The sequence below is a fragment of the Chiloscyllium punctatum genome, chromosome 15 (assembly GCF_047496795.1).
Source record: "Chiloscyllium punctatum isolate Juve2018m chromosome 15, sChiPun1.3, whole genome shotgun sequence".
In the NCBI taxonomy this organism is placed as follows: Eukaryota; Metazoa; Chordata; class Chondrichthyes; order Orectolobiformes; family Hemiscylliidae; genus Chiloscyllium; species Chiloscyllium punctatum.
The window spans coordinates 61,457,685-61,482,463 of NC_092753.1; the positions used below are offsets into that span (position 1 = coordinate 61,457,685).

Sequence of the window (24,779 nt, forward strand, 5' to 3'; positions counted from 1 at the left end):
GCACTATTGAACAACATCAGTTGGAAGAATCTGATCTGAGGTGGCATGGTTGTTCAGTGGTTACCACTGCTGCCTCACAGCACCAGGGACATGTGTTTGATTCCACTCTCAGGCAACTGTCTCTGTTGAGTTTGCACATTCACCTCGTGTCTGCACTATGGGTTTCCTCTAGGTGTTGCAGTAATCTCCCACAGTCCAAAGATGTGCAGGTTATGTAGATTGGACATGCTTGATTGCCCATAGTTTCCAGGCATGTGCAAGTTATGTGGATTAACCAAGGGCAATGTCGGGTGATAGTGTAGGGGGCTGGTTCTGGGTGGGGTACTATTTCAAGGGTCAATGTGTACTCGATGGGCTGAATGAAATTTTTCTTCACTGTAGGTGTTCTATGATTCTATGAATTCAGTCTAGACACAAGCCCTACTGCAAAACTCCTTAAAAAAAACAGAGCATTGAGAATGAACACTAGTAACATAGCTTCTAACTGCATTAACATAGCATTATTAGACAACCACCTTATTGCAAACAGGCCTATTCAACCTCTGTCAGAATTTTCATGAAATCCAGAGGCAATATAAAGGAGGTAGAAACCCATATATTATAGGACTCTGTTCCTTTATTCCTGACCTTTGGATTTAGAGAATATTTGAAGTGCTGACCTCAGTAGATCCAATCATATGATTTTTTTTGGTGATGTCTTTGACGGTTTCTAAATTTATTTGTGCCTTAACGACACTGAATGCCTACTGTTTATTGGCATGATTATTGATGAGTATAAAGTACAGTAAAATGAACTATATGACTTAACTACACTATTATTGTCTCATTTAAAAGTTGGCCACTCATTTTGGGACATGGTATTCCACTTCCTGTTGAAAATGATAATTGAAAATTGTGCAGACATGGCAGGGATATTGTATAACGTCAATCTTATATTCCTATCCCTGGCTTTCGTTGATGCCCAAGTATATATTTATGCATTTAATTTGTCCTTCCAAGAGAGAACTTTGCCTGAATCATGAGTGGGCACATAATAAACGATTTTCTGAATAATACATGTGCCTTAGCTGCCTACCTTTCTATTATCTGTTTGATTTAGTAGGGAATGAATGAGAAGGTTGTGTTCAAAACTCAATGCAATTACACACCTGCACTGTATTTTATTCCAACAAAATGTAGCCAGGTCCACAATCCAAGATGGATATAAAGGATCAAATGATTCATGTTGAGGAACGGGAGATTTCCCGTTATTCTGTCAAAAACACCTGAAACAACAAAAAGAAATGTGTTCATTCATTGTTCTTGCTATGAGCGAATTTGTGATCACATTTACCTACATGACAACCATAGTTATAACTGCACCTGAAAGTAATTGGTTTTGAAGTGTTCAGAACATCCTGAAAATTAAGATAACAAAGTTCTTTCTTCTTAATTGTAAGTCATGGCTTGTGCTGTAATGCAATTTCTTCTTTTTTCAAGTGAGTATTTCAAGGCAACCAACTAAACCAGAAATTGAAGAAGAAGATGAGAAAATTAATGGATCTTTCATGCGAGAAGGATCACTTAAAGCAAGTATTTTGCATTTGTGTGAGAAAAGTATAAGCTATTTCCTACTGTATTATGGCCTTGATTGTAAATAAAGTTTTATGTATAAGCATTTTTAAACTTAATAATATACTGCACCAAAAACTTTAATTTCCTCTGTTAGTCATAATTTTATCTTTAGCCTTAAAGAAAACTACAAATGTTATCTACATCATGTTACAGATGGAAGCTTGGATCTCCTACTTTGACAGAATTTTGCAAAATCTCAATCAAGGCAAGAGTTTCACCTGCTCTAGTTACCAATTGGTAACCCCTGACAATTTTTCCAGTGAGATGATATATGTCTATATTTTAGGAAGGACATGGCATGAACTATAGTGCAGTGTGACTATGAGCTTTAGGTTTATATATTGAAAGAGCACTTTTTCAAGTAAAATAGTGTTTTGTCCAGTAAATTTGACTGTCCTGTGGTCAACTGTACAGACATGTAGCTCTCAAAATTTTACTGAATCTCTGCAGTGCTTTGTGTCCTCTGAGATCACCTTTTCTACGTAACTGGCCATTGTTCTCAAACAATCACAAGTGTCTTTCTTCTTAGTTATACTGTTAAAAAAATCATGTTACATCAGGTTATAGTCCAACAGGTTTATTTGGAAGCATTGCTCCTTCATCAGGTAGCTGTGGAGCAGGACCATAAGACACAGAATTTATAGCAAAAGATTACAGTGTCATGCAACTAAAATGATGTATTGAACAAACCTAGATGGCTGTTAAGTCTTTCAACTTTTAGAATGGGTTGCATTTTAGAATAAGATGCTGGGATTAATATGTAAATCCCAGAACTTCTTTTAAGTCGCATTTTCAAGATAACTTAAGGTTTTATTTTTTAAAAAGTGACATCTCAGCTTAAGCAATGCTTTAAAGGTGCGAGGCTAGGGTCTGTATTCCAATCTTGAGTCAGACTGGTTCTGTCTCTCACACGCATTCACACTCTCTCTCATGTACACACACATGCATATAACTTTATGGGGTGAATTTGCATTTTCAGCATTATACTTGCAGATACATTCTATTTTGCTCAAAAAGCATGCAATCTGCAGGCAATCAATGCAGCCAGTCAATCCATGTAATATTTTCTAAATTCCTAATTTCCTACAATCTGACGCAAGAGTGAGATACAAACTCTAAGTTCACACCTTTAATGCATTATCTGAGCTGAGATGTCACCTTTTTTCATGAAACCTTATCTCGAAAATGTGACCTAAAAGAAGTTCTGGTATTTACATATTAATGAACCAAAACCTGCAACCCATTCTAAAAGATGAAAGACTTAACAGCAATCTAGGTTTGTTCAATGTAACATTTCAGTTGCATGACACTGTAATTTTTTGCTTTAAATTCTGTGTCTAATAAACCTGCTCCACAGATACCTGATAAAGGAGCAGCGCTCCAAACGCTAGTGCTCCAAATAAAACTGTTGGACTATAACCTGGTGTTGTGTGATTTTTAACTTTGTCCAGCCCAGTCCAACACTGGCTTCTTCACATCATAGTTATACTGTGTATAACCTGAGGACATGATTGAGCAAGTGAGATCATATGAAGGGGCAGATCACCATGAGTTGCCACAGCCAGCCTGGCAATTCAACCGTCATTGTCATCATTCTGCTTCACATGCTAGTCACTAAACCAATTGACTCACATTTTATTTTTAAGGTTAGATTCCCTACAGTATGGAAACAGGTCCTTTGGCCCAACAAGTCCACACGGACCCTCCGAAGAGTAACCCATCCCCCTCTGACTAATCCTGCTAACAACTATGGATAACTTTGCATGGCCAATTCACCTAACCTGCACATCTTTGGAATGTGGGAGGAAACCAGAGTACCAGGAGGAAACCCACGCAGACTCGGGGAGAACATGCAAACTCCACACAGACAGTCACCCAAGGCTGGAATCGAACTTGGGACCCTGGCGCTGTGAGGCAATGGTGCTAACCACTGAGCCACCATGCCACCTCAAGAAACAGAATTTTCGAATAGGACAATTTTTTTTATTTTCTGAGGTGACGTAACATTGTGCAGAATTTCTCCACACTGGATGTGACAAGTGAGATGGTGAATAGAGGAGATAATTAGGTGGCTTTGTCCTCAAGTAAAATTCACACCCTACTCACCATATCTGCAGTTAAATGCTACATGAGGTCAGTGGGCAAATATCTTGACTCACCAGAAATTAAGCTCGTCAAATTGCCAATTGATGGACATTTAATAGACGCCTAACTTACCATCTCTCCAATCACCCAGTTATTGAGCAATCGGAGTCTTGGATAGCAGACTTTAATTGGCCGACAGATATTTAGGCAAGACCTCCATTCTCAGGTTTTCATTCCAGAGAAAGACCTGTTGATGGCCTCACTACTGTCTGGTTGGCGTGTTTCCAAAAAGAGGCAATAGAAGTTTCTCATTGGCGTTTCAGCCAGCAGGCAAAACCCCGATATCTCATCAAGATTCTGCCCAGTTCTGGGCAGCACATTTTAGGATGGATGGAAAGACTATAAAGAGGATGTAGAAAAGATATGCAAGATTGTTCCAAGAATGAGGGACTTCGGCTACATGAATTAAAAAAAAGTATTGATGCATTATCATGTACATTTCGAGTTACCCAAGTTAGCCAATATGTGCATAACTGTTCTCATGCATTAGCAGTTTATTATTATCATCACTCAGTCTTTGTGTATGCATTGCATGTACAGTGCCAAATTTGACAGGAAGTGGCTAATTTGTGCAAATTGTCCCCTCACCCCTTTTTTTACAAAATAAGGGAACATAGTATTTCTGACAGGAAATTTGAATCAGGGCTCTTCAGATAGGTAAATCCATACATCCATCTTGTAATAGAGAACCATTGAGGAAGACAAACCATGCTTGTTTTTCACAGCCTTGATTTCTGCACTCATGTTTGGGCAGTAGAGCACATCTCATGCCTTCCTCTGGTTTGATTCAGTTCCTTGGTTTTCTCTTAAGTTTTAGGTTACAATTTAAAGTCATACCAAAATACTTATTTGTCTATTTGAGACACTAACTATTCAGCAAATAGGAGACAGTCTGGAATGGCAGAGAATTTTAATTGAGTTATAAAGTAATGTTAATCAAAGCAGGGTAGTGACTTTCCAGGCATGTGACTTACTGTGCACTAGGTCACACATGGTTTCTGGTCTGTATCTAACACCACTGGGGTCAAGCTCTGCAAACTTAAGTTTCAGCTTGGTGTGCGATGGTCATCAAACAATGTCATTTCCCCATTAATTCCAAATTGATTTATTAAAATGCCAGTTACTCACAGGATCGTCCTTCCAATTATAGTTGGTCTCTGTTAATTTAAGATATGTGTGTTAAGATGAAATGGCATTTTGTCATATTTTCCTTGCCCGTTTCTTTAGCTTAATGAATGTATTGATACTCTAGATTTATTGTGTCAGTTTTGCTTAATTGGTGCAAGTTCCTCATTAAAAATTTTTGGAAGCCATTGTCAGTTAATGCTCTTCCTCTATATGGTTGTCGATGTTTGGAATGTGTAACTTTTCTTTTAAAGGAGATAGTGGAAAAATTGCTTCCAACGTATATAAAATGAATACAAAAGCCAGGGGTACAGGTCTCTGGCACAGAGTCTGTCCCTGTTGCTCAGAACGGAGGGGGAGAGAAGAGCAGAGCATGAGTCATTAGGGACTCCATAGTTAGGGGGACAGATAGGAAGTTCTGTGGGAACAAGAGAGACTCATGGATGGCAAGCTGCCTCCCAGGTGCCAGGGTTTGTGATGTCTCAGATCGTATTTTTGGGATCCTTAAGGGGGAGGGGGAGCAGCCCCAAGTCATAGTCCACATAGGTACTAACGACATAGGTAGGAAAAGGGATTTTGCCTTGTTTAAGAAGGGGAGTAGAGAGAACTCTGGTAATTATAGACCAGTGAGCCTTACTTTGGTTGTGGGTAAAGTGTTAGAAAAGGTTATAAAAGATTGGATTTATAATCTTCTACAAATGAATAAGTTGATTAGCGATAGTCAGCATGGTTTTGTGAAGGGTAGGTCGTGCCTCACAAATCCTATCGGGTTCTTTGAGAAGGTGACCGACAGGTGGATGAGCGTAAAGCGGTTGATGCGTATATGGATATTAGTAAGGCCTTTGATAAGTTTCCTCGCGGTAGGCTATTGCACAAAATACAGAGGCATGGGATTGAGGGTGATTTAGTGGTTTGGATCAGAAAATGGCGAGCTAAAAGAAGAGGGTGGTGGTTGACAGGAAATGTTCATCCTGGAGTTCAGTTACTAGTGGTGTATTGCAAGGATCATTTTTATAAATGACCTAGATGAGGACATAGAAGATTGTATTACTAAATTTGCGGATGACACTGAAGACGGTGGAGTTGTGGGCACTGCCGAATGATGTTGCAGGTTACAGCGGGACATAGATAAGCTGCAGAGCTGAACTGAGAAGTGGCAAATGGAGTTTAAGGTGAGGTGATTCACTTTGGAAGGAGCAACAGGAATAAAGAGTACTGGGCTAATGGTAAAATTCTTGACAGTGTGGAGAGCAGAGAAATCTCAGTGTCTATATACGTTGATCCCTGAATGTTGTCACCCAGGTTATTAAGAAGGCACATGGTATCTTAGCTTTTATTGGTAGAGAGATTGAGTTTCGGAGCCACAAGGTCATATTGCAGCTTTAGAAAACTCTGGTGTGGCCACACTTGGAGTATTGTGTACAGTTCTGGTCACTGCATTATAGGAAGGATGTGGAAGCTTTGGAAAGGGTTCTGAAGTGATTTACTAAGATGGAGGGAAGGTCTAATGAGGAAAGGCTGAGGGACTTGAGACTGCTTTCATTAGAGAGAAGAAGGTTGAGAGGTGACTTAATTTAGAGATACAGTAGCGCCTTGATTTACGAACTTAATCCGTTCTGGGACCCAGTTCGCGAATATTCAAAGTGCGCGTAGCAAAGCAGAACAATGACAATGAAACCATAGGCTTTTTGCGTTCATACCTTCATTCGTACCTTGAATTTCATACGTATGTTGAAGCAAAATTTTAAGTACAATCCTGTTCGTAAACCGATTTGTTCGTGAACGAGGTCGTTCGTCTGTTGCGGCGCTACTGTATAGGATAATCAGAGGCTTAGATAGGGTGGACAGTGAGAGCTTTTTTCCTTGGATGGGATGGCTAGCAGGAGGGGCCATAGCTTTAAATTGAGGGGTGATAGATATAGGACTAATGTCAGAGGTAGTTTCTTTACTCAGAGAGTAGTAGGGGTATGAAATGCCCTACCTGCAACTTTAGTAGTCTCGCCAACTTTAAGTGCATTTAAATGGTCATTGGATAAACAAATGGATGAAAATGGAACAGTATAGGATAGATGGGCTTCAGATTGGTTCCACAGGTCGGCAGCGCAACATCGAGGGCTGAATGGCCTGTACTACACTGTAATGTTCTATGTTCTATGATCATAAAGCACTCATTAAAAAATACCAAGTAGATAGTCCTTAAATGTTTACACAGTGCATAAAATCAATGTGTATCATAAACCGTATAATCGGTGAGGTAGTGGGATGTCCTTATGTATTCAGTCGCTACACTGTCTTTAATGATAAAAGTCTAAATGATTATGAGGTTCCAAACTTAATATATATTGTTACAAAGTGAATCCTAATAAGAAGATTACATTTAGCCAGATGATAGCATACTGTTATTGGTCACTGGACTAGTAACCCAGAGACCCAGGTAATGCTTTAATTACATGGGTTCAAATCCCATTTTGGCAAATAGTCTCGTGATGACTGTGAAACCATTGTAATAAAAACACATCTGGTTCACTAATGTCCTCTAAAGGAAATCTGCTGTCCTTACCTGGTCTGGTCTGCTTGTGAGTCCAGACTCCCAGCGATGTGGTTGACTCTTAAATGCTCTTTGAAATGACCTAACAAGTCACTCAATGTTTCTACTCACTAAAATGTCCCAGAAAAGAAATGAAATTGTCAAACCATTTATCATTGACCTTGTGACTGGAAATGATAGTGGCAAAGTCTGCCCCATCAACCTTGCAAAGTCTTCCTGACTCATCAAGCAACAGCCTGAAATGGTCGCACTCATAAAATCATACCTCATACACAATGTCCTAGATCATAACTATTGTGGATACATTCTGTCTTACCAGCACCCATAAACTAGCCAATCATCCATTACAGCTTCCACTATGAGAAGATAATGAATTAACACATGTCCTCTACATTGATACTCCTCTGGAGCAGTAGAAAAACCAAATACCATATACAACTATCTGCATCTCCTGAAGGATATCCAGAATGCATTTGGAAAGTTACTGCTGTCATCAGCTTTGCTTAGCAGTAACTTTCCTTTGCATCTAGATCAGTGAATACTTTTGACTTTGCAAAATATGGCAAAATTCCTTTGTTAGTTGACATGGGATAGTGAGATCCATTCAGAGTTTTATTTATTTCCCACGGATCGATGCATAATTTCAACATTACGCGTTGTTTCACAGCTAACATGCTGCTAATCTGTTCTGGGGGAGTTGTCCCTTTCCTGCTTTTCCAGTTGCCCTATCTTGTCTTTCAGATTAGCCTTAAGATCAGCTGGAATTTTCCTCAGCAGATCCTGAATTGGGTTTAAACTCTCATCTGTTTTGAGATGATGTTTTATTGATGAGATCCTGTTCTGTGAACGTGTTGTTGTACTCCTCTAAGAGTGATTTGTGGTCAGTGGTTTAGTGTGCTGTAACACTTGTAAATCTGCTTTGTCACATGGAGGCTTAGTTGTCCAAGCTTTAGACTTGTTCTAGCTGAGATGAGTGACTTTTGCTTGCCATCTATAATATGGAACTTTACAGCTTTGTTCTTGTTATTCCATTGGACTCACAATGTAATCGATTAACTTGTGACACAGCTCTAGTTCTTTCACATAGCCTCAATGTTATGTTTGAGGGCTTAACTTTTGGATCACAATATTAAGCCACTTTCCACAGGTCTGTGAAGGTCACCGTGTTGTACAATACTTTATGTTGACAGAATGTTCTCTTGCATAATTCCAATTATCACAAACCGTGATCAATAATACACCTGGCTGAACCAATCTCTTCATTATTACAAAATGATGCAAAATGATAGTCATATCTTTGGCCTTTGTATCTGTTTGCTGTGCCTCCTTCTAGTCAGACATTTGTGTGCAAATAGGATAAACTTTGAAACAGTATCTTTGAAACATATTAAATGTATAGCAGCTCTGATTTCTCATGCAGATCTGTGGCAATTTCATAATTTTTACCCAAAGTAAAACAAAGAACTCCAGATGCTGGAGATTGTCAATTGGATACATAATTGGCTTAATGGCTGGAGATGGAGGTTAACAGTGGAGGGTTGCTTTTCAGACTGCAGGCCTGCCACTGGCGGTGTTCCACAGGGATCGGTTCTGGGTCCTCTTTTGTTTATCATTTATATAAATGATTTGGATGAGAATATAGAAGGCATGGTTAGTAAGTTTGTAGACGACACCAAAATTGGTGGCATAGTAGACAATGAAGAAGGTTTTCTAAGATTACAAAAGGATCTCGATCAAATTGGTCAATGGGTTGAAAAATGGCAGTTGAAGTTCAATCTGAATAAATGCGTGGTATTATATTTTGGTACAACAAACAAGCGTAGGGCTTATACAGTTAAGGGTAGGGCCTTGGGTAATATTGTAGAACAGAGGGACACAGAAGTTCTGGTACATAATTCTTTGAAGTTTGCATCACATATAGATAGGGTGGTTAAGAAGGTGTTTGGCACGCTTGCCTTCACTATTCAGTCCTTTGGGTACAGGAGTTGGGAAGTCATGTTGAGGTGGTGCATGGCATTAGTGAAGCCTCTTCTAGAATTCTGTGTCCAGTTCTGGTTGCCCAGTCATAGGAAGGATATTATCAAGCGGGAGAGGGTTCAAAAAAGATTTACTAGAATGTTGCTGAATACAGAAGGTGTGAGTTATCAAGAAAGGCTGGGACTTTTTTCACTGGAGCATAGGAGGTTGAGAAGCGACCTGACATAAGTTCATAATATAATGAGGGATATAGTTAGAATTAATGGTAATTGTCTTTTCCATAGAATGAGGAATTTCAAGACTAGGGGCACATTTTTAAGGTGAGGGGAGAGATTTTAAAAAAAATATGAGGCAAATTTTTTTACACAAAAGGTGGTTCATGTGTGGAATACACTTTCTGAGGAAGTGACGCGTGCAGATACAATTACAATGTTTAAAAGACATTTGGATAGATACATGAATAGGAAAGGATATGGGCCAGGAGGGATATGTGTCAGGACTAGGCAGTTTGGACTAGTTTAGTTTGGGATTATATATGGCATGGACTTGTTGGACTAAGGGGTCTAATGCTGTGCTGTATGACTCCATGACTCTATCTGAAACAAAAAAGTGGTGGAAAAACTCAGCAGGTCTGGGTAGCAGCTGTGAAGAGAAAAACAGAGTTCACATTTTCAATCCAATGACACTTCCGTTTACTGTTTTCCTCTCCACAAATGCTGCCAGATCTGCCAGGTTTCTCCAGCAATTACTGTTTTTGTTTCATAATTTGTTTTACTCTGTATGAAGGAAATTGTCTTTTCATTCATCTCACCTTTCATTTCGACTAGAGCTGCAAGATGAAAAATTATAGTCATTGCATCTTACCCAGTGTTCATGGTGTGGCCTGTTTCTTTGCTCTTCTTTAGTTTTTTTTTCTCAGTTATTTCTAGCAGCTTTCATAGCTCTGAACATTCCTGTACCCAGTCAGTAGCTTTTTAACAGCTCTTCGACACTCAATCTCAGCTCTACTTTTGATTTTGCTTTTTGAGCTCTCAAGACAATAACCTGGCCTGTACTGTGATACCTGATGAAGTCAGGAGCAGCGTTCTGAAAGCTTGTACTGAAAGCTTGTGCAATTTTTAACTTTGTCCACCCCAGTCCAAAATCAGTACTTCTCCAAGATTATGATTTTATTGAAACTGGTTGCAACATTGCAGCCCCCAGTCTGTGCCTTAGGGTAGAGGTCTCATGACTACAGCAAACCAGATACATTGTTACAGATTGAGTTTCTATCACAAACAGATCCTTAAAGAACAGAATGTTGAAAGGAGAATCGATAGAGGTGTTCAAAGTCATTAAATCTAGATGCAGAGTACACAGAGAAAAGCTGTTCAGTTGGTGGAAGAATTGAAAACAAGAGAATAAAGATTTAGTGATTGGCAAAAGAAGTAAAGAGGGGAAAGTGAGGACTGCAGATGCTGGAGATCAGAGCTGAAAATGTGTTGCTGGAAAAGCGCAGCAGGTCAGGCAGCATCCAAGGAGCAGGAGAATCGACGTTTCGGGCATGAGCCCTGCCGAAAAGAAGTAAAGATGACATGTAGAAAAACTTAGTTTCTGAATAAGGCCTGATATACTCTGCCTGAGAGTGTTGGTGCAGGCAGGTTCAAACATGACTTTCGTGAGAAAATTAGTTAAGTTACTTGTGTTGGGAAGATTTGTTGGGCCATGGACAAATTAGTGTAATGCACTAACTTGCTCTTGCGTTGAGCTGGCATGGATTTTATGGGTTGAATGGAGTCTCTGTATTAACCTATTCTATTTTCCTTCTATCTAACTTTACTTGTTCCTTCTCCAGAACCAACATCCTCAACACCAAAAATTACATTCATTTACAATGATCAAATACCAGATGTTCTGCTCACATTAGTTATCTGCAGCCCAAATCTTTTACCAAATTTTGTATTAAATGGATTTATTAATCTTGTAACCAAGATTATATTTTATGGGGAGATCTCAATGTGCCAGTTGAATAAGAATACGGAGTCTTTTTTTTTAACCTCTGTAATTAGCAAAAGGCTGTGATTTTATTTCTCAGTGTCTTTCCAAACTTAATATTGAACACCCTCTCACTGATTGAATTGATGTTTGTATTTTTGTGAAAGTGTCTTGGATGAAGAATTTAGATTAATATTAGTTAATAGTTACATTTTCATACGAAGTCCAGTAATTACTGTAAATTTATTATGTAGGAAATTCTTCAGATTTGTCTTTATACTGCCAGACGTAACTGGAAGGGGAGTAGAAATGTCATTTATGCAAGTGAAGTCCAGCTAATCAGGAAAATGTCCATTGACTTTCATAATCACAAGGTTCAGCAAATTTTTTTAACACTTCCCTGGCAGCATCATTCTAGTCACCATGTTGGCACTATGTTTAAATGAGTGTTAGCTGAATGAGTTCTCACCGTTTTCAATGCCATCTCAATCCATTGCCACTCCTCTTATTTAATTCATTTTAAAAAATTAATTCATGAGACATGGACATGGCTGGCTGGGCCAACAAATACTGCCCATCTTACTTACACTTTAGAAGGTGGTGGTGAGCCATCTTTTGAAACGGCTGTAAACCATGCACTATAAATATACCTAGAATGCCATTAGGGAGAGAATTTCAGGATTTTGATCCAGTGACATTGACGGAACAACAGTATACTTCAGCGTCAGGATGGTGAATGGCATACAGGAAAATTTGCAGTTAGTGGTGTTGCCACATATTTGCTGCCCTTTATGATAGTTCATTATGATCATGGCTGATCATCCAATTCAATAGTGCGTTACTGCATTTTCCCCATATCCTTTGGTCCGTTTATCCCCATGTGCTATATCCAACACCTCAAATCATACAGTGTTTGGTCCTCCACTGCTTTCTGTGCCAGCAAATTCTACAGGCTGACCACTTTTCGTCTCTGTCCTAAATTGTTTTCATACTTTATTTTTAGGAATTCCCACTAAAGTATGTGGTTTCAACGTATTCATGCACATGTTTTAGGAATTAAATTTATGTAATCTCAAAGAACTTTCAGATTTCAGTTTCCTTTCTAATGTGTTTTAAACTCTTATATGTGGTACTGTCTTTACACTCTCAACTTTAAAAACAGCACTTTTGTGTTTCCCAGTACTTTTTCAGAGTCCCCTGGCATGAGTTTGAATATTTTACCTCATGATCTAACTGGCCAGTTGCTTGTCTGGTATGTGCCTTTGTCCTGCCCCACAATATTTAAATGAGCTAAATCCAGGATTTCTCATATTGCACAATTTGAGCAGATACTTGCTCCACTTTTCTATACAATACAATGTGAATTATAGGATTAAGAATTTCATTCTTGTACATTCTTATTATGGTTATGCTGGTTCCTAGGCTTGGAAGAAAGACCAGGATAAGATGAAAGAGGAGGAACAAAGAAAGCAAGATAAAAAAGTCAAAAAAGACAGACCAATTAGCAAAAAGAAGGAAGAAGCTGTTCACCAATCCGACTCCAAATCAAGTAGGCTATCAAAGAAGCCAACAAAACAGGACAGTCAAATCATCAAAGAGAATCAAGAAAGTATTTCAGAGGCTGAGCCAGAAGTTCAGGAAACAGCAGAGCGAACTGAGAAATTCTACCAGGTTTGTTATAATCTTGTTATATCTGTTTACATTTGCAGAATTTTAATATCCAGACCTGGAGACAAAATTTGCCAAGCTTGTTGCAATTTAATAAAAGGGGATAAAGTATATTCACCCAAAAACAATGGCAGAATTGAGCATTAAGAGCTTTTCTTTCTGAATCTACACGATTTTCCACACAAGGTTGTGCGGCTTGTTAAGTGTGCAGAGATACTTATTGTGAACAACTCAGCTGAATTCTGCTCAGATCTCAGTCCTTATACAAATAAAGGAAGGCAGAGTTTCTGGCTGCCTGTAAATTGCCCTGCTGGCTAACTTGGGTCTTGGGATATATTTGGAGTGAGCACTAAGGTACTTTACAATGCTGGAGGGCTACATCTCAGATCAAAAAACAGATGGATTTTATGGGATTTTGCTGCAGCATTAGTGTATGTGCGAACTGGAGATCCTGACAGCCTTTCAAAAGTTTCAAGATTTAAAAATGCTTAGATTATATGGTGCTTCGGTGGTTAGCACTGCTGCTTCTCAACGCCAAGGACCTGGGTTCGATTCCAGCCTTGGGCTGTGTGGGGTTTGCACATTTTCCCTGTGTCTGCGTGGGATTCCTTGGATTTCCTCCCACAGTCCAAAGATGTGCAGGTTAGGTAAATTAGGCATGCTAAATTGACCACTGTGTTCAGGGATGTATAGGTTGGTGTGTTAGTCAGGGAAATGTAAAATAATAGGATAGGGGAATGGGTCTGGTTGGGATACTCTTTGGACAGTTGCTGTGGGCTTGTTGGGCCGAATGGCCTATTTTCATACTGTAGGGATTCTATGAATTCTATGAATTATTGCTGTCTCCATTGGATCCCCATTACTTTGAAATTAGACAAAATAATTTTGTGTACTGCAGATAAAAGCAATGATTCCTACCACCACCTAAAGCCATCTAGCACTTCCTGACCTATGTCCTGCTGCCAACACACCCCTCCCCCATGGGATCTTCCCACACATTCACAGAAGGCATAACAATTTCCCTTATACTTTTCCTCTCCTCACTGCCAGGGGTTCCAAGCACACCTTCAAGGTCAGTTTGGAAGAAGTGTCATGGGACTCAAAACACTAGTTTCTCTCTTTACAGATTCTGCCAAACCCACTGAATTTCTCCATATTTTCTATTTTCTATTTTTATGACTGTACTTTACAGCCTGAGGTCTCTGTCATAGCGCTTTGAGCATTCAAGAAGAGTACTTCTCCTATTGCGAAAAGCTTCCATCATAAATTCCAAGAATTTTTACATGCTTCTTGATCTATTTTAGTTGCATTAAGGATGACTTCATGAATACAGGCAATTCTTCTATAACGTGATGGTTGCTTTGTTGTGCAACCCAATGTTATCGAAAAATCGCATTTTGGAAAGAGCGCTTAATGTGTTGGCAATGTAATTGCATTACAGCCAATACACGTTTTAAAAATTCGCACTTTAGAAACAATATCCCCAATTCATCAATTGCTATAGTAAATTTGCATTAGTGGAATGCATCTTATAACAGAACAACCTGTATATGTATTGAACTGCTCCATAGACATCCCTTCAAACCATGCAATTTGCTTTACACAATTCCAGATTATTGCAAATAACAATTGTACTTGCATATTAACCTTCTCCCTTAATGTACAGACTTTTAATTTAACTGACGTTCAGTTTGCTGCCAGTCGTACCAAGTAATGGGTGCTATCATTATTCCCGTATTATTTATACACTGTATTACTGAGACAGAAATGATGGGAAATATGTAGCATAATCATTTTATTAAAATACACTTTGTCATTACTGCACAAGTCATACTTTCAACATCACTTTTAGCAGCAAGTTGTAAAAGTGACATGGTGACATGAATCATTGAATTGCATCACCAGACTTTTTTTCCTCCAACAGCCCCGGTAATGCCAGCAATGCAAACAGAACTTCTGATCTCCTGTAACACAGAAGTAAAACATTCCATTTATCAGTATTTAATAACATTCACCTTTTGAAAACACAAACCTACCCAAATTAATTTTCATATTCATAACTGCACAAATGCTCTTTGTACCAAATTCAGTGACTGTTACCTGTGCAATTTATTTGCAGTTTACTGGCTACAATTTTGGAAATGATTTAATTCGTGTATCTGGTGAAGTCAAGTCTCTATTCCCAGCTGATGGAGGGCACATTCAAGTGAAAATCATACAGTTTTTGCAAGGTAACTATTTGATGAGCCACAAATTGGCCTGCAATGAATGAAAACTACAAAATCAAATAAATTTATTACTGTCATAACAACTTCTAGACTTTCAAATTGTTGAAGTATATAATCTGTGAATTTCATGGAGAGAAATTCAGTTATTTTTAAGCTTCTGAGCCAACAGGTTTAGAGAATATCGAGATTCCTATTGTGTGTCAACTCTTATGTTTAGCCTCTGTTTTAAATCTTTAATGTACAAATTATAGCCTAGATGATCATTAACCCATTTGTTTGAAACTGGTTAATGTCGGTGTTAGAATAAGTTAATATGGCCATAAAGTAACATTGCTTAAATATTTTGGGTTAACTTGTAATATGGTAAATATGGTCTCATCATTGTTTTGCCTCCTGCTCTTAATGAGCTAGCATCCCAACTCTCTGACTGAAAACTCCAGAACTAGTCCATCCCAAACCCACTATGTCCAAAACACTGGAATACACCTGACAATGTTGAAAATTAACGCTGCTTAAGATCACAAATGGTTCCAACATCACCTGATCATAGCCATCATATTGTCACGAAAACAACTTTGACTGGGATGCCATAGAATGCCTTAGTGAGATTGATGAAGTCAATATATTGTCATCTCCTCTGTGTTCCATTGAAGTTTCCCGGACTAAGATAATGATGTCAGTTATAGACCTTCTAATTCTGAAAACATCTGATTTTGTGCAGTCTTACAAAGGGTGAGCATAATACATAGCAACTCTGGGGATTAGTAAATTACAATGTATCTGAAGAAGCTCTGATAGTTCAACTGACACAGCTGCAAGTTTACTATGCTGAGATGTCTTTGTGAGGGGCTATTTGACATTTACTTTGAATTTAAACTTGGACTTGTTCAAATTTTTTAAAATCTGATATTTGTGTATTGTTTCTGGCGACATGAAGTTCCAGTAGCTTCTTGGCTAATTGTCCACTGTATACGAATATCCCTATTACCTGATACCCACTCCCCATGTTTGGTTACCTCTGTTGAAGAAAAATAGTGTAGCCAGCCACTTCAAAGACATTTCTTCTGATCTTCCACCAAACGTATCTGGTAATTGGAAGAATCCCATGGAAATTCTACTGTACAACACTAGATCAGCTTGAAACACCCAATTCAAAAAAATTGTGCTTGTTTGTCAGATATACTTTGATTCAATGTAAACTGAAGTTTCTTCCAAAATTAATAGAAAGCATCTTTCTTGTTTCAATAGGTTCTACAATTATTCAGGTTTGTGTAATGAAGGACAAGCATCGATTCTTGACCTATATCAAAGATCCCATAAAACACTTGGATCACAGTGAAGAAGTTTCATCAGAAAAAGGCTATGAAAAGTCTGACACAGGTAGAAAAGAAATAGTAAGGGTACATTTAATATTTCAGCTTTTAGTGGAAAGAATTCAATTATACTATAAGAAAATCAATTACAACTCAAGTGTTTCACTTTGTTGTTGTCTCTTATTTGTAGAAATGCAGTCTTTGATTTACAAAGCAATTACCTTCACTAAAGGATCAACAATCACTTTATTTATGGATTAGTGGTGCTGGAAGAGCACAGCAGTTCAGGCAGCATCCAAGTAGCTTTATTTACTCTTTTCCTTTTTAAATGCCTGTAGAATTTTTTTTGATCTGTTGTTATATTTCTAGTTAGCTTTATGTAGTGTTCTAAACTCTCCCATATTGTTAATCTTTTAGTCATTCTTTGCTGTTTCTAAAATATTATGTTCAATTCAATAATTTCCATTCATTACATTCAAACACTAACCTTAGGCCACCTGGTCTCCAACAAACTGGTTGCAAAATTCAATCCTATTATGATCGCTGTTACCTAAAAACACCTTTTTTCTGAGGTTATAAATTAAATCTGTCTTCTTGTACATAATCCATACTGGATCAGCTTGCTCTCTGATTCCAGAATGTGCTGCTCTAAGAAACTGTCCTAAAACTCATCGTCTCGGTTATCTTTAACAATCAAAATCATCCAATCTATAGGTAAATTAAAATGATGCATAACTATTGTTGTATTATTGTCATAAGCTCTTTTATTTCTTCTATTGCATCCAACTAAATGGTTATTGTTAGAGGGCCTGATAAACTATTTCCAAATAAGACTTCCAATTTGTATTATTTCTTACCACTATATAGAATAATTATACATCTTGATCTTTAGAACCAAGGCCATTTTCTCCTCAATTAACAAAGTTTTAATTCCTCTTTTTCCCAATTTCCTATTGCTCTGAAATGTCATACACCTTGAATATTCAGGTTGTAAGTTTTGTCATCTTGTAGCAATGTCTCTGTGATAGATATCAGATCATACATATTTATTTTTCATTGAACTCCTAATTCATCCATTTCATTAATAACACTAAACGCATTCAGATACAGAGCTTTTAATTCTGTCTTTTTACCACTTTTGCAACATCTAACCTATCTGCCAGTGCAAGTTCTGTCCCTTCTGATTATAATATCACTTTTTGCTACCTTAATCTCTTCTTCAACTTAGCACAACATCCCACTCAATCCCTCAGCTCCACAAATTATTTTAAGGACATACCTACCACCCTCTTTAGATAACTCACCAGAAGATGGGCCCAACAGAGTTCAGGTGAAGTCTGTCTCAATGGTATAGGTTTCACATTGTCCCTTATCCATGCCACTGTCCTGTCTTAATTGCAACACATTTTTCACATACCAGCATTTGAGCCATATATTTAACTCTCTAATTTTATCATCCCCTTCTTTAGTTTCATTGTGTTTCAGATAGTAGTCCAGAGATTATTATCTTTAAGGTTCTGCTTTTCAATTTAACCACTAGTTGCTAATATTACCCAAGCAGAACCTCTTTACTTGACTTTCCTATGTTGATGGTACCTATTTGGACATCAACTGTTGGATCACTCAAATTAAGGTAAAATGTTGCAGATGTTGGAAATCTGAAATTTAAAACAAGCATCTAACAGAGAGAGTCAACATTTTAAGTCCAATATCAAACATGAAATGTTAATTCTCTCTGTCTCTCCACTGGTGCTGTCAGATCTGCTGGTTTTTTCTAGCACTTCCTATTTTTATCATCATTGTATTATGCCCCTCCCACTACAAATTCCTCTCCAGCCTCGAACAAATATCTGAAGTCCTAACACTGGGCAGGCAGCACAGCCCAATAAATGTTGAGACTGCAAAGATCTGTATCTAACCCAATATTTACTTTGGCTTGAGTCCATTTTTCCTAATGTGAAACACTTAATGTTTTCCTACAGCTAAGGTGCTATGTAAATATAAATTTGTTCTCTAGTTGTAGTAATACTATCTCTCCTTAATGTCGAGCCATGCAAACTTAGACACAAGCTTTCATCTGATGCCCAGATTTCCTCTAAATGTATCTTGCTTCATCAATGAAGCAGAGTGAACAGGATTTCATTTGCAGTTCTGATAAGGCTACAGTGGCTGTTCCAAAAAAATCTACATTGATTTTCAGTCGCCAGTTCCTGAGAGACTTCAGTACCGAACGCATTGAAGAAAAACATATTCTGTCCTTGACTTGCTGTCAACCTTCAAGTCTCCACCAAGTCCCCCAAGATCCTCCTAGTATCATATGAGATTGACCTGAAGGGCTAGAAAAATATTGAAATAAAGTGATTTCATGTTATTGCACAACATCAGCCTTGTTCAGTGCTGTGTCTTTATTCTGCGATGCTGACATCATTGCTGCAATATTGTCCCACTGAATCATGACAAATGGTAAAAAAAATTATTTAAATTTAAATTATATCGGAATAACTTGAATGGTGAAGTGTTAGGTATCCATTGGCAGTTTACCTATTATGTTTTTAGTGAATTATTTAATTCTACAATTATCTAATCTTTACAGAGGAAGAAAGAGCACAAGTCTCCATCAGCAAGTGTAGATCTTTCTCCGCTGTCCTTGATGATGGAATAACTATAACACTCAGCAAATATCCTCTTACAAAAGAACAAAAAAAAGGTGAAGTAATGTTACATCTCACTGGGCAGCATGCTGTAAATCAAGCTCTTCCAGAACTTATCACAAAAATTAAAGATTTTATCAAAGTATGCAAAATTCCACAGTTTATCTGTCTTTTCAGCTCCAGATTAACAGAAAGAATAGACAAGATTTCTGTACCTAACAATAATTACTATTTATTGGAAATAAATAGATTCTAGGTACAACAATAATGAATCATTGATGTGTAACTCTGCTAATTAAAACTCTAATCACCTTCTAAAGCTTCACTTTTACATGTACAGGTAGATGCTAACAGAACAAAAACAAAGTGTTATGGCTGGAGGGAAAATTAGGAAGGTAGTTCAATGCCCCCTATCTGCAGAGTTTCCTGAGATGAATCTTTTGCTTATCAGAACTCCATCTTCAAGGTTTGCGTAAAGATTTATAGCTTGGGTACTGATTGTGGGTTTGTTCGCCAAGCTGGGAAGTTGATTTGCTGATTTTTCGTCCCCTGCCAAGGTGACATCTTCAGTGCTTTGGAGCCTCCTGTGAAGCACTGTTGTACTGTCTCTTTTGGAATTTATTTGGTTCTGTTCCTGCAACTTCCAGTTGCTGGTTCCGCTTATTCGTTGTAGTGGCCGGTATATTGGGTCTAGGTCTTTGTCCTTGTTGATGCAGTCTATGGATGAGTCCACTTTGGCCCTGTGCAGTACCCAATTTCCCTCAAATTATCCGAGAAGGTGAAGATATCTCAATAATTTGAACAACAGGTGAAGTTAGGTATGTCATGCCACTATTATGCAGTAGATCTGTGAGTGGTTTTCTCCACTAATAGGATGCTGCCATCAAGCCAAAAAGATATTTTGGCTACACATAAATGATATTTCAGTGCCAGTGTGATGCCAAGTATGTAGGTCATATATACCAGTGACTAGCAGAGCATATCAAACAACACATCCCATTGGCCATTCACAGTGGCTGACCATGCTCCAACTGACCGTGCTTCTAGAAATTCTCTGTCTGTCCTGTTTGGCTTGTCCTATGATTGTTGTGTTGTCCCAGTCGAATTTGTGGTCCTTGTCATCTGTATCAAACAGAGGACAGCCAGAGAATTTCTAGAAATATGACACTCATCCATGGATTTCATCAACGAACACATAGACCTAGACCCAATATACCGGCCACTACAGTGAACAATTGAACAACCGGCAATCAGAAGTAGCAGGAACAGAACTAAATAAATTCCAGAGGACACGGTACAGCAGCGCTTCACAGGAAGCTCCAAAGCACTGAAGATGTCGCCTAGGCAGAGGATGATATGTCTGCAAATCAGCTTCCCAGCTCAGCAAACATACCCAAAGTGTGAGGGTGCCAACTCTCTTCCTCAGGTACTTTTCACTTTTTTGCAGGAAGCACAGAGCAACTAGTTCACAAATTACAACATGCTTTTAATTACTGGTTAAAAATCACCACTTGCAGCAACTGATGCGGAAAGATAAACTGCATTCTTCAAGCTTCAGTATTTTTACTGAACAGAGAGAAGGAGACCACTTCACTTTCTGAGGTCTGAAGACTTCTGGCCAAATCATTTACACCCACATGATGTTTAGCTATCAAGGAGACAATGACATAGTTGTTTTTCAAGCCATACGTTTTTGTCATTGACAACTGGTTGAGACTCCACTAGTTCAATCAGCCATTTGTTGCCAACAGAATCCCACACTGTACGTACCTCCGATGCTAGTTTGTCTGCAACTGACTTTCCCCCAAACAAGCAGCAGTGTAAACACCTCTTAAAATATGTATAAGTAAATTGCTTTTAAAAAGTGCAATAATCCCTTCCACAATCATCAATTTTAAAACAGTCCTTTTTCCATTTCACTCCAATTGAAAATACAGAAAAATAAACAGATGCAGTCTTTACAGTAATAAGAAATCAAAGTTCAAAGGGCATTTGATTTCTGTTGATGAATTGGGATATAGTACAATAGATATTTTGAGTAACATGAATTGAAAGGAAATCAAAGACTATACTAAAAAGATATAGTGACTTTGTGACTTTAAGCAGACAACTATGAATTTGGTGAATTTGAGGGATCTTATTCTGTTTCTAAAAAACATTTTATTGTATTTTACATGTAATAATTAACTGAAATTTACTGTTTAACTTCTTTACACAACTTAATCAACTACATTCTAAGATCAACCTTATCATTTAAATGAATTCTTGATGAATTAGTTGAAAATTCTGACAATGGGTTCTTAACTACTCTGTACCGAGTTCATTGGTCTATTTACATCTCGTGAAGAGGGCACTAGCCAACTGCTCAAGCATAAACTTGAGGTTGAGACAAGGCACATCAAAACTATCCTGCTTGATAATGAAGACCTCGATTATGTCTTACTTATTGTGTATCCACTAGCTTTGGCCCTATGAATTCCCAATTTCCCTCAGATTACGCTAGAAGGTGACAAAGTCTCAATGATTTGAACAACAGGTGAAGTTAGGTGTGTCATGCCACTATTATGCAGTAAATCGGCAAGTGGTTTTCTCCACTAATAGGATGCTGCCATCAAGCCAAAAAGATATTTGATTACATATAAATGATAATGTGATATGAGTTTCAGTGCCAGTGTAATGCCAAGTATGTAGGTCATATGTACCAATGACTTGCAGGGCATATCAAACAACACTTCCACAGTGGCTGACATTGCTCCGGCTGACCATGTTTTTCAGCCTCAGCCAAGTATATCCACCAATCAAAGTGGTTCTGCTTTTGGAAATCATAAATAATCCAGACTATCTTAATTGGTACACTGGAAATCAGTTTAAAATCATCAATCAGCCTCATAGAGTGCTGCATTTGCTAGAAGTTATAAACACACAGGCCCTATTTAAGGAGGTAGAGGAAATTTGTATGTGCATTGCACCTTTTTCAAAGACAGTATACCCCTGTATCGCCCTGGCAACAGCTGACCAATCACCCTACCTGCCCTGATTAAGAATTGAGCATGCTGGTTAACTATTCTGGCTGCATCTCCATGCAATGATGGCACAACAAATCAGCACCTTCTTCTCGTGCATAAAATCTTGTCCCTTTGATCAAGTCTGTTTCTTGCATCCTAGTTCTGATGAATGCAAGATGAAAAGCTTTAACTTCTTGTCTCCTTTTGTAAATATTTAAGTTCTGTAAAGCAATTATTTAAAGAATTACTACCAAGTTTCATTCTTAGTCGTCTGACCTCTACTGAAGTAAATCATTAAGTTATTTTTGTATAACACATTTGAAAGAACGAAAAATCATTGAACACATTTCTGAGATATTCGTATCCATAATGAGGTTTTAATTTAGACATATTGTTAGTGTAGATGCCAGCATAAGGAATTTTTCAATTCAGAAAGCCAATTCTTGGTGCAACCGTCAGAGGGCGACAAAGGAGCAGATATGCAGGCAAATCTTAAGGTCTTTAGATAAAACCACATAAGTGTCAGAGGGATATGGTTACAGTAGTAGGGGATTTCAACTTTGCTAACTTTCACACTAAGGCAATTCCTGTTAAAGAATTAGATAGAGTAGAATTTTTAAAGTGCATCTAGGAGAGCATTCTGTGTCAGTGCCTAGATAGTCCAGTTAGAAATGGGACTGGACCTAATCCTAGGAAATGAAGCTGGTTAAGTGATTGAGTTGTCAGTGGGCAAGAATTGTAGGGAAAATGGCCATAATTCTGCAAGTTTCAAAGTCATTATGGAGTAGATAAGAAAATTGTGGAAGTTAAGTGTCTAAATTGGGGGAAGGCCAATCTCAGTATCATTAGACAGGATCTGCCAAGCATAAACTCGGAGCAGCTAGATTAGATTACTTACAGTGTGGAAACAGGCCCTTCGGCCCATCAAGTCCACACCGACCCGCTGAAGTGCAACCCACCCAGATCCATTCCCCTACATTTCATCCCTTTACCTAACACTACAGGCAATTTAGCATGGCTAATTCACCTAACCTGCACATTTTTGGACTGTGGGAGGAAACCGGAGCACCCGGAGGAAACCCACACAGACATGGTGAGAATGTGCAAACTCCACACAGTCAGTCGCCTGAGGCGGGAATTGAACCCAGGTCTCTGGTACTTTGAGGCAGCAGTGCTAATCACTGTGCCACCTTGCCGCCCACTTTTTTTTTAAAGAATATTTTTTCTTAATCATTCATGGAATGTGTACGTTGCTACTTTGCTACTGCTTGTCACTGATGCTCAGAAGGGAATTGAGTTTTTAGATTAGATTAGCTACTTGTAGGTATGTCTACATTTGGAAAGTGGGTATCTTTAAAAAGTAGTAGAGTGAGAATTCAGGGCCAACACATTCCTCTAAAAGTGAAACACAAGTCCACCGAATGCTGGATGTCAAGGGTTATTGAGAGTGTGATCAAGAAAATGAAGGAGGCATATGTTCAGTGTAGAACATTAACAATAGGAAATTCAGGTGTATAGAGTGTGTAGGGAGGTGCTTATGAAAGAAATTAGGACGGAAAGAGGATTAAGGAAAACCCAAGGCACTTTACAATTATGTTAAGAGCAAGAGCATTATCAGAAAAAAAGTGGAACCTATCAGAGACCAAAGGGGCAATCTGTGTGGAGCCACAGGATGAAGTCAATGTCATTAATGAATATTTCTCATCTGTCTTTACAAGAGAATAACCTGTAGCTGGGGATATCAGTTGGGATGGTGATGTTCTACAGCATGTTAAGACCAACAAGGAGGAGGTAAAACATGTTTTAGCGAGCATAAAAGTGCAATCCACAGGGTCTGATGAGATGTATCCCACACTGCTATGGGAGGCAGATGAGGAAATTGCTGGGGCCCTGGAGGATATGTATCATATTTTGTTGGTCACAGGTGAAGTGCCAGATAATTGGCCAATAGCTAATGTGATTCCATTGTTCAAGAAGAGCAGCGGGGTTAGGTCAGGTAATTACAGATCAGTTAGTCTGACATCAGTGGTCAAGAAATTATTGGAAAAAATTTCTGAGGGGCAGATTAATCAACACATGGAAAGGCAGGGATTGAGAAGCAGTAGTCAGCATGGATTTATTGGTCAGAGATCCTATCTGATTAATTTCATTAAGTTTTCTGAAAAGGTGACTAAATATGTTGATGAGGGGAGTACTTTTTATGTGGTTTACATGGACTTCAGAAAAGCCTTTGAAAAGATTCCACATGGAAGGCTGGTCCAAAAGATAAGAGCCCATGAAATGCAAGGCAAGTTGGCAAAATTAGCTTGCAAATAAGAAGTAATGGGTGAAGGTGGAGGTTTGTTTTTGTGATCAGCCACAGGTTTAGTGCTGGGATCCATGCTGCTTGTTATGCGCATTAACAAATTAGATGTGAATAGTGAAGGCATAATTTGTAAGTTTGTAGACGGCAAGAAAATTTGTGTTGTTGGTGATAGTGAGGAGAATAGTCTCAGACTGCAGTCTGATATTGATCAGCTGGTAAATTAAGC

At 38.3% G+C, this 24,779-nt stretch overlaps 1 protein-coding gene across 7 annotated transcripts in view; it reads left to right on the top strand.

The window, feature by feature from the left end:
* Positions 1-24,779, top strand: part of spag17 (sperm associated antigen 17) — a 222,550-nt gene that overhangs the window by 75,847 nt on the left and 121,924 nt on the right. For 6 of the 7 annotated variants that reach the window (XM_072585264.1, XM_072585263.1, XM_072585268.1 and 3 more), the window contains 5 exons: positions 1,480-1,568; positions 12,806-13,054; positions 15,171-15,282; positions 16,528-16,659; positions 19,186-19,299. In XM_072585264.1, the coding sequence (XP_072441365.1) occupies positions 1,480-1,568; positions 12,806-13,054; positions 15,171-15,282; positions 16,528-16,659; positions 19,186-19,299 (696 nt within the window). The remainder of the gene's footprint in view (positions 1-1,479; positions 1,569-12,805; positions 13,055-15,170; positions 15,283-16,527; positions 16,660-19,185; positions 19,300-24,779) is intronic. The other variant, XM_072585267.1, reaches the window with a different exon arrangement.